The sequence below is a fragment of the Hemicordylus capensis genome, chromosome 1, assembly GCF_027244095.1.
Source record: "Hemicordylus capensis ecotype Gifberg chromosome 1, rHemCap1.1.pri, whole genome shotgun sequence".
In the NCBI taxonomy this organism is placed as follows: Eukaryota; Metazoa; Chordata; class Lepidosauria; order Squamata; family Cordylidae; genus Hemicordylus; species Hemicordylus capensis.
The window spans coordinates 392,048,782-392,064,663 of NC_069657.1; the positions used below are offsets into that span (position 1 = coordinate 392,048,782).

Sequence of the window (15,882 nt, forward strand, 5' to 3'; positions counted from 1 at the left end):
CCTAACCTCCATGTAAATTGGCTCAGAAAGCTCTATCACAAGCGACTTGATGTGTTTTTAGCTATCTAACATTTCAGTTTCATAACTTCATTTCAGATACTCTTCCAGAAGCCTTTTTACTCTTAGGTTATTGAAATTCTAGCATAACGCTGTTGTAACACTGTTTTAATTACTCGTTTGCATAATAAAAAAATGTTGCTTTCCCTCACCATTACAAAATAATGAGTTGCTGTTTAGGCTGTAAGCTGTTCTTCATGGAATCAGTCTGCCAGCTTAGATACCCAACACAACGACATTTCAAACTCCTTTAAGATCTGAAGGGATTATTCTAATATTGTACTAAAATGCTTGAGGTATTTCAGTAGTTATCTGTTACAATAATTACAGGGAGCATAAGCAAGAGAGCTTCCTGAGTGATAACAGTTTCACTAATTTACTGCCACTATTGGCAACACTTAGTGGTGTCTCTGTGATAGATCTAATGGAATTCACAAACCCTACACAAATTTATCAGTTCAGTGAACCTTACTTATTTTTCCCTGAATTTAAAATTTGCAATAACTCTTTCAAAGGATTCTAGTGACAGAAGCTGCTTTAAAAATTACTGATCGCTAATATTTTAAGCATGTACCATATGCTTATTTTTTCTCTTTAAAAAACTTCAACTCAACTTTCTTGAGTGCTAGCATGATGTCCTTGGCAGGGTTTTTCATTACATACATAGAAACTGCCACATTTAGAATGAATGGATTTGGAATAGTTGGTGTTAACAAAATGCTCAGTTGATCCCCTTGTGCATTGTAGAAGCAATTATGGTGAGACAAACGTATGCACTCATCATACATGGCAGCGTATAAATGTATTTTATATTCAAAAGTGCATGCATAAGTGCAAACATCAAGTGAAAAATGGCCTAGCTCTCTTGCAGATACGATCCTATGTGAAATGCTTAAATATTGCTATTTGTGGTGGTTTAGAAATTTACCAAGTGAACTTGAAAACTGTCACCTTAGTGAATTTATTTCATAAAAGTCTAGTTAAGATGTAGAGGCTATGCATGCTATGAAAATGAGACTGCACCTGCCTTTTCCAACAGGTATGCCTGTCACATGGGGTCCATACATCGCACTTAGGTCTATGCACATACACTTGAACACAGTTATTAACCATCATACAAATGTTAGGCTTTGTTTGTAGCCTATGCAAATGTTATAACCATCAAAAGGCAATCTAGAGAGGGGGTGGGGAACCTTGGCCCTCTAGCTGTTTTTTAACTACAACTCCCACCATTCCCAGGGAGTTGTAGTTCAACAACAGCTAGAGGGCCAAGGTTCCCCACCCCTGGTCTAGAGGCTAGAGTGATGTACGTTATGGGTAGAGCAAGCCGATGCAATCCTGTGTCTCCAGCACAATAAACTGAACCAATAAAATCTACTTCCTTACTGATGGTACTTAAGTTCCAGTTAAGATTTTAAAAGAAGTTACTTGGTTGTCGTTTCCACAAGCGTACCTGTGTAATCCATACATGTATTGATATCTGAAGCTGATGATCTTTCAGTATCCTTGAATAATTCATTATCTTGGTGAGGTCTGTTTAGGAGATGGGATTAATCTGATTTCAAGCTGAAGTTAATTCAAGGTGTCTGTAGAAAAATAGAGTAGGATTCCAGTTCTATAGAAGGTTTGTAGTTCAAATTCACACTTGGGTACCTTACAAAGCAGCAGTTACCACCTTTATTTTTATTTTTTTAGAAGAATTATGGCATTGGCAAAGCCAAATCCTCAGTTGCCTACTAAAGAGCAGATGGCAAGAAAAGTAGCTGCAACACAAGAGCAGCAAGTCAAAGCTCAGGTTCAAGGCTCAGAGCAGATGGCCAGTGTGGTGTAGACAATTACCTGCTCCTGTCAGGGGTGGAGCTATAATTTTTCAGACATGTCCAAATAACAGAGGGAGGAGAGCTGATCTTGTCCCCTTAGCTAAGCAGGGTCTGCCCTGGTTGCATATGAAAGGGAGATTAGAAGTGTGAGCACTGTTAAGATCTTCCCCTTAAGGGATGGAGCTGCTCTGAGAAGAGCATTTGAGGTTCCAATTTCCCTCCCTGGCATCTCCAAGATAAGGCTGACAGAGATTTTGGGCTGACAGATTTCTTGGAGAAGCTGCTGCCAGTCTGTGTAGACAATACTGAGCTAGATAGACCAATGATCTGACTCACTATATGGCAGCTTCCTATGTTCCTAACATGAGCTGTCCAGAGTCTGGGGGACCACTTCACTCTCCTCCCCCTTCTGCTGCTGCCTGCGGTCCCATGCTACTGCCTGCTGCCACTCCTGTTGCTGCTTGCCAGCTGGCTCACAATCTGGTAAGAAGTGGTAAGGTCTCGTTCTTCAGAATGGGGCCTACTAGCTTCTTACTGGCCTGGGAACTGGGTAGCGAGTGGTGGCGAGGCACCCCAACTAGCAGTGGGCAGCAGGAGCAGCAGTGGCAACAAGGTGCTGCCAATTGTGAGTGGGGGAGCACACTGCCTCCAGGGGAGACCATGAACACAGACCCCCGTCTGGCCTTGCTACACTACTGGCTCCTATGTTATGAGTTGACTGGTTGCTTGCAGCTGGGAATTTCCATAACTTAACATGTTTGAATAACAAGAACTTCCATTAAAAAAACTTTTTTCAGAATGTAACATGATTTTTCTAATATATAATATTATAAAATTGTGTGTATTGTAACAAATTATTCCTTTTTTCCCTTAGAACCAACTTACATCACCATTGGCCCACCCACATGTTATCCTCTGGTGAACTGTACAATAACAGAGAAAGATTGTATCTATGGCTTCAAAGTAGACCAAAATGGTTGCCGTATCTGCCAATGCAAAACAAGTGAGTATGCAAACGATCTTGAACTTTTGCTTCCAAAGAATATCTGTGGCCTAAAAATACAGCTTCCAGTTATTTGAGCAAATTGACATTATTTTTCCTCCTTGGTATAGATTCACCTCATTGGTATAGATTCACCTTACTACTACCCTGTGGTTGATTGTGTATCAGTTCTTCCACAAAAGAAATCGGCTTTCAGGGATATAATGACCTTTCAAGAAAAACTGATGAAATATAAATATATTTCTAACTGCGTTTTTGACAGGTGTTGTAGTTAGAACCAATTTTTAGGTATTGCCTAATACCATTATAATTTTATAAACTATTTGGCTTCAAAAGTATTTAGTTATTTGAATTAACCAAAAAAAGGCTTTTTGTTTTTGATTCTGATTTCCAGATATAATCAGTATCTCTGTGCCCATGAAGTATTTTTTTAAAAATATGTTCATACATTCTGTATGGTTTCTAGGGCAGTGCTTCAGTGTGTCTGAATCCAAATAATCCATACCACCTCGTTGGAACTGCATGGAGGCAGCCACTATCTACACTGAATGCTTCCAGTGTGGAAGCTGGGCTTATTTATGGGAAGCAGATTCCTGTATTACCCCAGCAACAACTAAGTTGGCATGTGAGGCACAGCAGGAGATGAGTGCTGGGAGATATAGTCTTGTCAGGCATAAGGAAAGGTCTATCCCCTACACCAGGGTTTCTACATAAGGAAAGGTCTATCCCCTACACCAGGGTTTCTTAACCTTGGGCCCCCAGATGTTGTGGGACTACAACTCGCATCATCCTCAGCCACAAAGGCCATGTCTGGGGATGGTGGGAGTTGTAGTCCAACAACATCTGGGGGCCCAAGGTTAAGAAACCCTGCCCTACACGTTTCACTGTGTGTATCTCTTGCTGTGTACTGTCCCAGCTGTCATTGGGGCAGTACAGGCTCTGCTTTCCACAAAGAAGTTCCCTCCACACCAGAAGTGTGCAGTACTGTGCGAATACGGCCATGTGGGAGCAGCTGCCTCCACATGCTTCCAAAGGGATGTTGCAGATTATTCAGCTTCAGAATTCAGATGCACTGAAGCACAACCCAAATGGTTACTTATTGGGTAACCGTTGCCTCATCCTCCAGGAGTTTGAAGAGAACCTCGACATCAAATGGTTGTGGGTTCACCAAAGTCTTAGTAACAGAAACCTTCCTTAGTTTCTCCAAGCCAGAATCTCTTTCTGAGACAATTTGAAGTGAGATAAAATAAACTCTAGTTTAAATCCTGGCATCAAAAGTCCAGAGGAAACATTACATGACTTAAAGGCTAAGAAGTGTTTCTTTTGGGATTTTCACATTTGGAGTTAGGTCTCAGTGAAGAACAATGTAAAGCAAACAATGAGGATTCTGTTATTTTGGAAACTGGTTGTATTAACAGTAATGCCATGATGCCCTTAACCATTCACCTGGTTGCCATTAACAACTGGAAATTTTAAAGAGAGAGAGTGATGGTGGTGTGGGGACTTTTTTTTCTTTCCCTTTTTCACCATCACCATACTTTCTGATTGCTAACTGTTGTCAATTGCCTTTTTAAATTTTGTTTAGAATGAGGCAAAATAACTCTACAACTCTGGGGTCATTTCCTGCTTCATTCTAAATTAAAATGATTGACAACAGAAAACAGTTTCTGCCAATCAGAAACTGGTGGTGATTTTTTATTTTAAAGATACACCTACCACAAACCAGGTGAGTACACTGCAGGGGCAAGTCTCTTTGTGAAGCTTAGTGTAAGGTGCGACTTTGTATCAGTTTAAGTTTAGCCAGTACTGTATGTAGCAATACCTTCCATTGTGAAATATTTGAAGGAGCTAAGAATATCAGTGATAACCCATCGGTGAAAGGAGTTTTGGATATCAAAATATGAAATGGTAGCTAAACATGTTGTATCAGACTTTTACAAAAAGTACAAACAAGTATATCATACATTTATCTGCCATTATTACAGGTGAGTGCAACAGGACTAATTGTACTTAGTCCTGCACTTCTTTTCCTTCCAGCCCTGAGAGAGCTTTTGGCAGATTTGGCATCTGTAAGCCTCAAGCAAGAGGAAATGTAATTAACTGTCTAGCCAAATCCTTCTCCTCTTCAGACTTTCTAGTCCCTCATAAGATCAGGAAGATCCTTGAATTTCCTATGTCATCATCTCATCCTACCCTGCTATCATTCCAATTTTTATTTCCTTCAAACGTTACACCACAATTAGAACTCCTTTTGTTTTCCCCTCCCCCATTCTCATGGAGTGCCCTTCACTGGGCAGTTAACATTCCTGTTAGCCTAAGGAAAAGATCGACTGATTTCACTAGTAGAAAAACTGCAATTTCATATTTTAACTTTGTGGCATATGATGCTCCTTTAACTTCTTAAAAATAGATAGTGAGGGACAACATCGTAAATTAGCATTTGACATTTTTACTTCATTGTGGTGCTGTACAATTAATATGTCACGTTGTTTCTGGTAGCTAAATCTGAAAATCTTTCAGAAATACATATAAGTTGGAAAACTGTTCATTAGCATTTCTGCCATATATTAAAAATTGATAGAATTATTTCTACCTAACAGGTATTGTCAGCAAGAATCACTGTAATGAGTATAAATTCCAATGTTATAGTGTAGATCTAGCAGAACATGATTATTTCTGTAATCCTGCCCCTAGAAAGTGAAAATGGGTCCTTGGTTGAATAACTACCAGAGTTGTACATGTATAATATTTGAAGTGCACTGAAGCACTGCTACTTCACAACTTCTGTTTCAGTGTAGCTTAGTTGGGAGACCCACTTAGAAAAATAGGAATTATGCAACCATCATATTCCATTTGTGGAGTGTGGTGGAGGATGTTATATATCTGTTCTTCAGCTGGTTGAATACGTGGTTCTCAATGGCTGGAAAAAGTCAAATGTACATTTAAAATCACTGTTAATGCCACAGGATGGGTGGTGTTTCCCTACTATTTAAAGAGCTTTAAGTCTGCAGCTCCATTGAAAACGGAAAAGAACATTAAACTTCATTTTGTGGTTTTTGTTTTAATTTGTATTTTTGCTAACTTTATCTAATAGGTTTTTTTACTGTTTGAGATTGTTTGTCAGCTACATATGTAAATCTTGCACCGTTATGACACATCCATGTTGTAGACTGTCAGAGCTATATTAAGTAGTTACAGCTAGTTACAGTACAGTACAGTACAGTACTAGTTACAGCTAGTTACAGTAGTTACAGTTACAGCTAGTTACAGTTATTTTCCTTTCACAATAACATGTTGGGCATTACAATTCTCAATTTAAGGATGACTTACAAATGAGTGGTGATATGAACCTGAGTCTGCCTAGTCTACGTCCAATAGTTGTATCAGCTACACTACAATGGACCTCTTAAAAGTGGGGCCATTTATGCACGTTGAAAGGATTGTGCAGGAAGATTCAGAATTCTCCATCACATTTGAGCGGCAACACCATTCTTTGCACCAAAGGCTTTTCTTTAAACTTGTGAATTAACAAACAGCATGAGATGCAGCAGAAGGTACTGCTATGTAGAAAAGGGTGGCAGGTGTGGGGGGGGAATGGCCCTATGACACATACTAATCTATCCCTTGTATGTTTTTGGCTTGGAGCCATTATTTTAAGGGTTAATAGACATAGACTCTGTCTGTAAACAAAGTGCACTTAAAAGTCTTAAGAAGAAACTGGTTTCTTTGCTATCAGTGTGTGTAGTGCTTATCTTTTTGATTAATGGTTAGTTATAAACGTGGTGTTAGCTATTGCTGCTTCTACTGTTGTTTAGTTCAACATCAGTTAGGACTGTAGTTTTCTTTTTTATTTTCATACAATCGAAATAAAGTATCCTGAAGACTACAATGACTGTACAATTCTAGCGCTCTCTTCTTCATATTTGATTAGTTTATTGTCAGGTTACACATAAACAAAAGAATCCATCCCTCCATAAACAAAAGAATTTGGGGTTCTAAGTTCCTAAAGAGATGCTGTTAACTTTGTTTCAGCTATTGATTTTATTTCTGAAATCATGGTAGATACTACTTCTCTGAGGCAGTCTCTTATTGAAGCAAACGAACTCTGCTTGACGGAAAACTGAGACACAAAAAGGAGATGTAGTGACACATGTGTTGAATATTTTTTGGTGAGAATTGAGCATTTTTGAGCTACTTCCTCTGGAAAAACTTGTGCTCACCTAATAGAATGCAGTCCAATAAAAGGAAGTGCCTTTCTTATTCCTAGGCAATCAGCAATTTCTTATTTGCATTTTTAAAGGACTCTTGAATGGATGCTGTTTGAGCCCAGTCATTTGTTAATATTTTACTTTGTTGATAAACCCTACATTTTCATCTTCCAGCTAAATAATTTTTTTTGTACCCCATGGCAATCCCAACAGCAACTGCAAAAAACTTACAATCAGAGCTGTTGCAAGCTGACTGCCCATAAAAATTGAGACTACAACCTGTAGGGGCAGAAGAACTGGTAGCTACAAGCTCCATTCAAAAGGAATTGCCTGAAAGTACATGATGCTGTCACATTGTTAGAACTAAGGAAGTCTCAGTCTGGCCATTGCTTAAAGCTGGAGAATACTTGGCTTGCTTGCTCTATTAATAGCATTTTGAATCCTCTGGGTACCAGTTGCAGGGGAGTAGTGGCAGGAGAGGGGGCATGCCCTCGTCTCCTGTCTGTGGGCTTCCGGTGGCATCTGACGGGCCACTGTATGAAACACGATGCTGGACTAGATGGGCCTTGGGCCTGATCCAGCAGGGCTGTTCTTAATCTTGAATACTCCTTATTTGTCTCCAAATACCTTGGAAATATGTGTCAGAGTTTTGTGAGTGCTTTGTATTTAACCTTTCATTGTAATAAACTTTTCATTATTCACATTTGGGCACTATTTTGTGTTATGCAGAAATCATCATTGAAGTGGTGTAAAATATTCTACTAATACAGAATGGTAGCACATTAAGAGTTTGAAATAAAAATATGCCTTTCACTACTGTTTAATAGTAAGAATCTGTACATCTGATCCTACTTTTGGAAACATCTATGCCATTATTGTGTCTAAAACCCACCAGCTCTGTAAGGCATATCATGCTTTAAACAGCTAAATAGCATTGAAACATTAGTGCTCAAACAGTGGCCAACATCCTAAGACGGCATGGATGTACCAGGAAGATGATCCCTTGAAGGGAATCTTCCCCACTGGTGTTGCACATGCAGACAGAAGCTTTACCTTTGCCTTTTATTTTATTGACTAACATTCTGACACATTGAGGACACAATGGAAGCTGCATACTCTCATCAAGAGGCTGCTCTTAATGCAGACAGAGGCTTTGCCATTGCACCTATGTGTGGAAGGGAGGTGATTTTCAGCAATTTTCTCTGCCTCTGGAAGTGCCCTGTGCCTTCTGAAAATATGTCCATGAGGGCCATGAAACCCTTGACATATTTTCAGGAGGCACAGAGCACTTCCATAGCAGAGAATCGCTCCGCACCGCCTCCCCCGCCACCACACACAGACACAGTGGCATTGTTTTAAGAGCAGCCTCCTGCTGCAAGTATGAAGCTCCCATTGTGTTCTTGCTGCATTAGGATGTCAGTCATTAAAATTAAATCTTATATATTCATATTTAAAAATGGGATTATAGTTTGAATAATTAAGATCTATATAGGTGTTAGAAAAGAATTATTTGCTGATCTCCATATTGTCTGACATACAGTCATATGCTTGCACATCAAAAAAGCAGTTGATAAAGTTCTCAGAAGTTGGAGAACTTTATTAATTGCTTTTGTTATGTACAGATATATATGATTGTTAGAGATGTGCACAAAACCGGTTTGCCCAGTTCGGTTCGAATTCGAACCAGGTTCGAAGCAGGAGGGGGTGGTCCGGTTTTGGTTTTGCTCAAACCTCCCCCTGGTTCGGTTAGAATTCGAACCGATTCAAACTGGTTCAGACAACCAAAAATTGGTAGGATGGTAGCTGGCACCCAGGGGTACCTGCCACCCAAACCCCAAAGCAATCGGACACTCGTACGATCTTTTATGAATTTTTGAAAATTATTTTTATTTTTTTCTCATAGAATATAATAGGACTCCAACCAGCCCATTATTCCTTATTGTGGAGCACCCATGGGTGCCAACAACCATTCAGACCCCGAAGCAATCAGACACCCCTATGATTTTTTATGGATATTTGAAATATTTTAATTGTTTTTCTCATAGAGTATAATAGGACCCGAACCAGCCCATATCCCTTATTGTGGAGCACTTAGGGGCACAAAAGTGGGGTAGGTGGTAGACAACCAGGGATGCCTACTATCCACAAAGTTCCAAGGCAATCGGACACTCCTCTGATTATTGGTGAATTTTAAAATTATTTTGGAATTCCTCATAGAGAATAATGAGGATTGCAGCAAATGTATAGCTTCACGTCGGGGGGAAAGGGGTGCCCTAGAGTGGAGTGTGGTGGGTAGTAGTTCCCAAGGTGGGCAAGGAAGCTATCAGAATTATTTGAAAGGAATTGGGCAAAAGGCTGATTTTTAAGTGATTTTTGAAGTTTACGCGACTTTAAGGTTTTTCTCCATAAAGAAGCATGGCGATGTCAGCAAATGTATAGCTTCACGTCGGGGGGAAAGGGGTGTCCAAGAGCAGAGTGTGGTGGGTGGTAGTGCCCAAGGGGGGCCAGTTAGCTTTCAGAATTATTTGAAAGGAATTGGGCAAAGGGCTGGTTTTTAAGTGATTTTTGAAGTTTATGTGTCTTTAGGTTAGCAGATGAGAGTGGATTCATGGTTTGTTGTTGAAAATCTTATATGCTACCAAAGAATCTACACTCAGAACACTTCAGAAACAACAAAACCCAGTACCCCATGGGTTAGCAACCCATGGAGGTGGTTGGCACCCTCGCTCTGGGCCACCCCAGCACCCCCCAAGTGCAGTTATGGGGCTACTGAAACCTGCATTCCTCCTTATGGAGAAAAACCTTAAAGCCACTTGTGGGGTGCTGGGGTGGCCCAGAGGGAGTGGTGGTCTAGTGCAAAGAGGGTGCCAACCACCCCCATGGGTTGCTAACCCATGGGGTACTGGGTTCTGTTGTTTCTGAAGTTTTCTGAGTGTAGATTCTTTGGTAGCATATAAGATTTTCAACAACAAACCATGAATCCACTCGCTGCTGCTAACCTTAAAGACACACAAACTTCAAAAATCACTTAAAAATCAGCCCTTTGCCCAATTCCTTTCAAATAATTCTGATAGCTTCCTGGCCCCCCTTGGGCACTACCACCCACCACACTCTGCTCTAGGCTACCCCTTTGCCCCTGACGTGAAGCTATACATTTGCTGACACCTCCATGCTTCTTTATGGAGAAAAACCTTAAAGATGCGTAAACTTCAAAAATCACTTTAAAATCATCCCTTTGCCCAATTCCTTTCAAATAATTCTGATAGCTTCCTTGCCCACCCTAGGAACTACCACCCACCACACTCCACCCTACAACACCCCTTTCCCCCCGACGTGAAGCTATACATTTGCTGCAATCCTAATTATTCCCTATGAGGAATTCAAAAATACTTTAACAATTCACCAATTATCAGAGGAGTGTCCAATTGCCTTGGGATTTTGTGGGTGGTAGGCACTCCTGTCTGTCTACCACCCACCCCGCTTTTGTGCCCCTAGGTGCTCCACAATAGGGGATATGGACTGGTTCTGGTCCCATTATACTCTATGAGAAAAATAATTAAAAATATTTCAAATATTCATTAAAAATCGTAGGACTGTCCGATTGCTTCAGGGTTTGGGTGGCAGGTAGCCGTGGGTGCCAGCTACCATCCTACCAATTTTTGGATGTCCGAACCGGTTCGAACCAGTTCAAATCGAACCACCCCCTGGTTTGGTTCGAATTTGAACCTGCAGCTCGAACCTGATGGCTGGTTCGGTTCGAATTCGAACCACCTTGGTTTGAATTCGAAACGATTCGCACATCCCTAATGATTGTGTGTGGTGCAATGAAGGAAGGGGAAGTACACGAGAACAGGGATGATCAAGTACTGATAGTATACTATGTCTGAGCAAACCCAGAGAAGATTTTCATCATCTACTTTAGATTTTTTGCTATATACATGCTTTAGAGTAGTTCCTTCTGTGCACCCTTTATTACTGAAGTGGTGTTCTAGAAATTTGATTAGAATTTCAGTATGTGAGGAAGGAAAGAACAAACAAATTCTGAAAAAGTATCAGAAGATGCAGTTCATGCTGTACTATGAAAGTAATGAGAAATCAGTACTTTTCCTCAGATAACAATTGAATTTATTTTTTTTAAAACAAGGGCTCCAGAATCCTCTAGGGATTTGGCAGGGCACATGCAACCAATTGACAATGGAGGTAATTGTTCATCCTCTTCAAAGTCTCATTGTTGAGTTTCAAATGACTCTCTTTCCTTGCCTGAGCTCTTTAAAAGACCCTTCTGCTAAAAATTCAAGCAGTCATTCCATTTCCTCCAGGCTAGGTGGAACCTGAAACTTTTTTCCATCATTTATTGGTTTCCAAAAGCAATGGAGGCCTGTAGCTGTCTGTGGAGCTGAAGAAAGCCTCCTCTTCCTCCTCCTGGGTTGCAAGCTTCAATAACCAGTTGTTGAAGTAAGTGGTCCAGGATTTTCATTCTGCATGAAGAATGTGTGCAAATGCACAAATGGCTCTGCTCACATTATATATTTGGTTTTTTAAAAATCCATTATTGCAAGGATGAATTATTAAGAACATTTGGGATAGAGAAGGTAGATTTACATCTGCTGTAATATATCATATATAAGTATACATGAGTATACAGTATAATCTCTGTGAGGCTAAAAGGGGGGAAATACACCAGAAGCTTCTGATTGCAAAAAAACCTACATTTTAGTTTATGTCCTTTTTTTAAATTATTATTATTATTATTATTATTATTATTATTATTATTATTATTATTTAATTCGATTCCTATACCGCCCTTCCAAAAATGGCTCAGGGAACTAATAAATAAATAAGAAGGATCCCTGTCCCCAAAGGGCTCACAATCTAAAAAGAAACACAAGACAGACACCAGCAACAGTCACTGGAGGTACTAGCTGGGGGTAGAGAGGGCCAGTTACTCTCCCCCTGCTAAATAAAGAGAATCACCATGTTCAGAGGTGCCTCTTTGTCAAGTTAGCAGGGGTTTGCACCTATTGTCCACATTATAACCAACTCTGTTATGCATAGTTAAAAATGCATGGGGCACTAGCGTACATAAGTTCTGTTCTACTGTTGTTGCTATGGAAATTGTCCATGTTTTGATAGTGTTAGCAACATCACGTTGGTTATCAGTTTTTGAAAACTAGCTATGAGATTTTGCAGGCAATAAGCAGGAAGATAAAATGATCAATTGAGTGATCAAACCAGGTCATTTGAACTTTTACTGAAATTGCTAACTAGTCAGGCTCAACATTTAAATGCTTTGTGTTTAACATTTCTAATTAACATTTCTAACGTCCTTGGCTTAGGTACCTTCTAAAAAGGGTTAGAAAAACCATAGATTTATCAATGGCTATTGGACATGATACTAAACAGATAATTTCTCCTGAGGTGCCGTGTACCCCTGCTTACCAGATACCAGGAACAAGCAAACAGTCGATAGGTGTCTTAAGCTTTTGACTGGCACTAGATTTGTCTGATCCAGACCAGTTCTTATGTTCAGGAGATATTTACTGACGTGTTCCACAGCATGATGTGGGTGTTCCCACATCAGACCTGCCCACACCGCAGCAGACCTCTAAATCACCTAGCAACAGTGCAGTACTCTTGCACGATCACATGTTATGTGATGCTTCCATTATTTTCCATGGGAGTATTTGCTCAACATGTGATCGTGCAAGAGTCAGCAGTACTGGTTCCGCCCTCTTGTTCAGTCCTTGCCAGGTTATGCTTTTTATGCAACCCACATTATGCTTTGGAACATATCAACCAGTATCAACAAAATGTTTTGTTTAGGGATTTGCGTGAATCAGTTTTTGCAACTCAAGGTCAAATTGAATCAGCCAGATTCAATTCAGACTCAAATCTGCAAACTCATATCTGATCAGATTCAATTTGAGTTTGATTAGATGTGATTTGGATTCAAATAGATTCAAGCAACTTTTAAAGGTCCAGGGGGTACCAAATTGGGTAGGGCCTCATGGGCGCCACCTACCTCTGAAATTTCAAGGCAGTGGGGCATGGTTGATTTTTTATTGTTTTGTTTAGATTTTACTGATTTTGTATATTTCTGCCATAGGGGATAATGGGGATTTGAGGCTGCCCTATCCCTAACCTTAACATGGAACCCCAGCTTTAATTAGAAAAAAGAAAAGAAAGCGAAGTTCTAGTCCTTGTAGAAGTGGAGCTATGAAGCAAAATGTGCAGTCACTATTTTTGAGTGTTTAGATTCTTTGGTGTCTAATAACATTTCCTCATAATGAATCACTATGAGGATTCATTACACAGCAAAGAGTCTAAACACTAATTCATAAAAAATAAACTGAGTACCCCACTGCCTTGCAGGTGGATGGGGAATTAGTGGCACCCCATGTGCCAACTACCCCCCCCCACACACACACACCCCATACACCTGCAAGGCAGTGGGTGCTCAGTTTATTTTTTAGGAATTTTTGTTTAAACTGTTTGGTATCTAATAACTTTTCCTCATAATGAATCCCTATGAGGATTCATTTTGATACTTTGAAATTTCTGCCAAAATAGGAAAGGTTTTCAATATTGTATTGCTTCTTTATTCCTATTACGTGTTTTAGCCTTCCTCTTTTGTCGCCTTCCCTTTTCCTTGAATTCCCTTACATTATCTCTGCTTTTTGCTTAAGCATTATCTTTAAAATTCTTGGCCATGTGGGTTTTTTAAAATCATTATTAAGAAGTTACTACTTATTGTGTAACCAACTAAGTGCATTTGTGACATAAATGTTAGCATTTGCTTTTATGATTCTCCTCAGTACTTTGAAAATATTCTCGATAACTGTGATTATGTTCTTTGTGTAAACTTCAGTCAGTTGGCTCTAAGAATGCAAGACTTCTTTGGAGTATTACTTCATAGCAATTTCAGAGCTGAAATGCTCTCATGCCCAAAATGTATCGCATGGAACTCCTGCTGATTTCACCAGTAACTAGTAATTAGCCTAATCAGTGTACCTGTAGGCAGCTTCCTTCAGTTCCTTAGCTGCAATAGAACAAAGCTATTTACATGTAGTTAAGGGAGTTGCACATGCAGTCAGAGCTTTCTTTAATATTCTCTCTACAGCAGGATCCAGATCTGAACAGAAAACTGATTTTTTAGGGATGTGCCAAAACATCAGCTTCCAGATTGCAGCACAACCCCTTTAAAATCGAGGGCGTACCCAGCCCCTTTAATGCAGAGGAGAGCAGGTCCATCCCTGCTCCTCCTTTGCTCACCACCATTGCCATACTGGCGGCACTCCCCCTAGTTACCAGCACACGCCAGTGACGCTCTCCCCCCCCCCGCCCCCACACAGCCGCCATGCATGCACAGAGACCATGTGTGTGCTGGAGCTATGCAAGCTAGGGGAGAGCAGCAGCAGCAGCATGTGCTGATAGCTGGGGGGAGCACCAAAAGTAGGGCAGTGGTGGCGAGTGGAAGAGGAGCAGGGATGGACCTTCTCTTCTCTGTGTTAAAGGGGCCGGGTAAGCCCTCAATTTTAAAGGGATTGTGTCTTGATTCGGAAGCTGAATTGCAGTTTGAGCAAATCCCTAGGTTTTTTAATCTACACTTTGCTCTTTGTAATTGGGATTTGTAGCACAGAAGTTGGCAAAGAAGATCCCAGCTGCATAGATAGCTCCCTTATGCATAAATGCCTTTGAATTGTGGCTTTATCCTCATTTACTGGTTCCATAAAAGGCAATTTAGTTATTTTTTTCCATCTGATTCTGTTGGTATCTTTTCCAGTTGTCTACATTTATGTTAATTCTTTTGTTATGTAGCATTTTTAAATAAAAGATGTTATACGTGAATTGAGAAGCTGCTTCATAAATGATAGATTCTCAGATACGCTTTAGATTATTACACTTCCACTATTATAATACATTATCAAAAAGCATAGAAAGATTGTGTGTAATGAAACACCTGGTTTATAGGATGCAACTTCCATTGAGCATATTTCATAGTACTAGACTGGAATAGACTTAAATATGATTGTAATTAAACCTTTGCACTGGTGTTTGTGTACATATACCTGGGGCAATTAAGACAGAAGGGCAGAAATCATAAAGGAATTGTGAAAGTATTCTGCTTGTCTCTGCATTTTGTTTCTGAGCTAAATTACCAGTTTTTGCTAAGCTTAATGTGTTCTTCACAGGAGATGAGTTGTGTACTGACCTCATGTCAGGTTGTTCCTTGGATTGTGCCTTCGGTTTCCAGACTGATGTCCACAACTGTAAGATCTGTCAGTGTCGTCCACGTCCCAAGAAGTGCAAACCCATAGTATGTGACAAGTACTGTCCATTTGGATACTTGTACGTATTCTTATTTTTAAAGCATATTTATCACAATCTATAAGTATATAACACCATGCAAGGCCCATTTTATGTTCTGTATTTATATATATATATATATATATATGAAAGTAAGATCAGTACATAAATTAGATTGATCATGTGTGTGTTGAATGAAGCACACTATATATTTACTTTGGAAATTGCTTTTGATTACCCATTTAAAACAATGCAAACTTTCCTCCTACCCACCTAACAAAACAGAATTTGGACTTCTGGGAATACTGTTTTCTACCTCTTCCACTTCTTGTGACATTTATATGTGGATTGCAACTGAATCTAGAGGACAGGAAATATTGCATTAATCTCATCTATTAATACCTTCTTTGATCCTGTAATATGCTGAATATGATGGGAAAGCTGTGAACAAAACTGAATGGTTTCTCTTACTGTCATCTTCTCAGAA

The 15,882-nt window shown here is 39.8% G+C and overlaps 1 protein-coding gene across 6 annotated transcripts in view; it reads left to right on the forward strand.

Moving 5' to 3' along the window:
- CRIM1 (cysteine rich transmembrane BMP regulator 1) overlaps positions 1–15,882 on the forward strand; it is a 249,767-nt gene that overhangs the window by 191,889 nt on the left and 41,996 nt on the right. For all 6 annotated transcript variants that reach the window (XM_053302986.1, XM_053302971.1, XM_053302965.1 and 3 more), the window contains 2 exons: positions 2,752–2,880; positions 15,281–15,437. In XM_053302986.1, the coding sequence (XP_053158961.1) occupies positions 2,752–2,880; positions 15,281–15,437 (286 nt within the window). The remainder of the gene's footprint in view (positions 1–2,751; positions 2,881–15,280; positions 15,438–15,882) is intronic.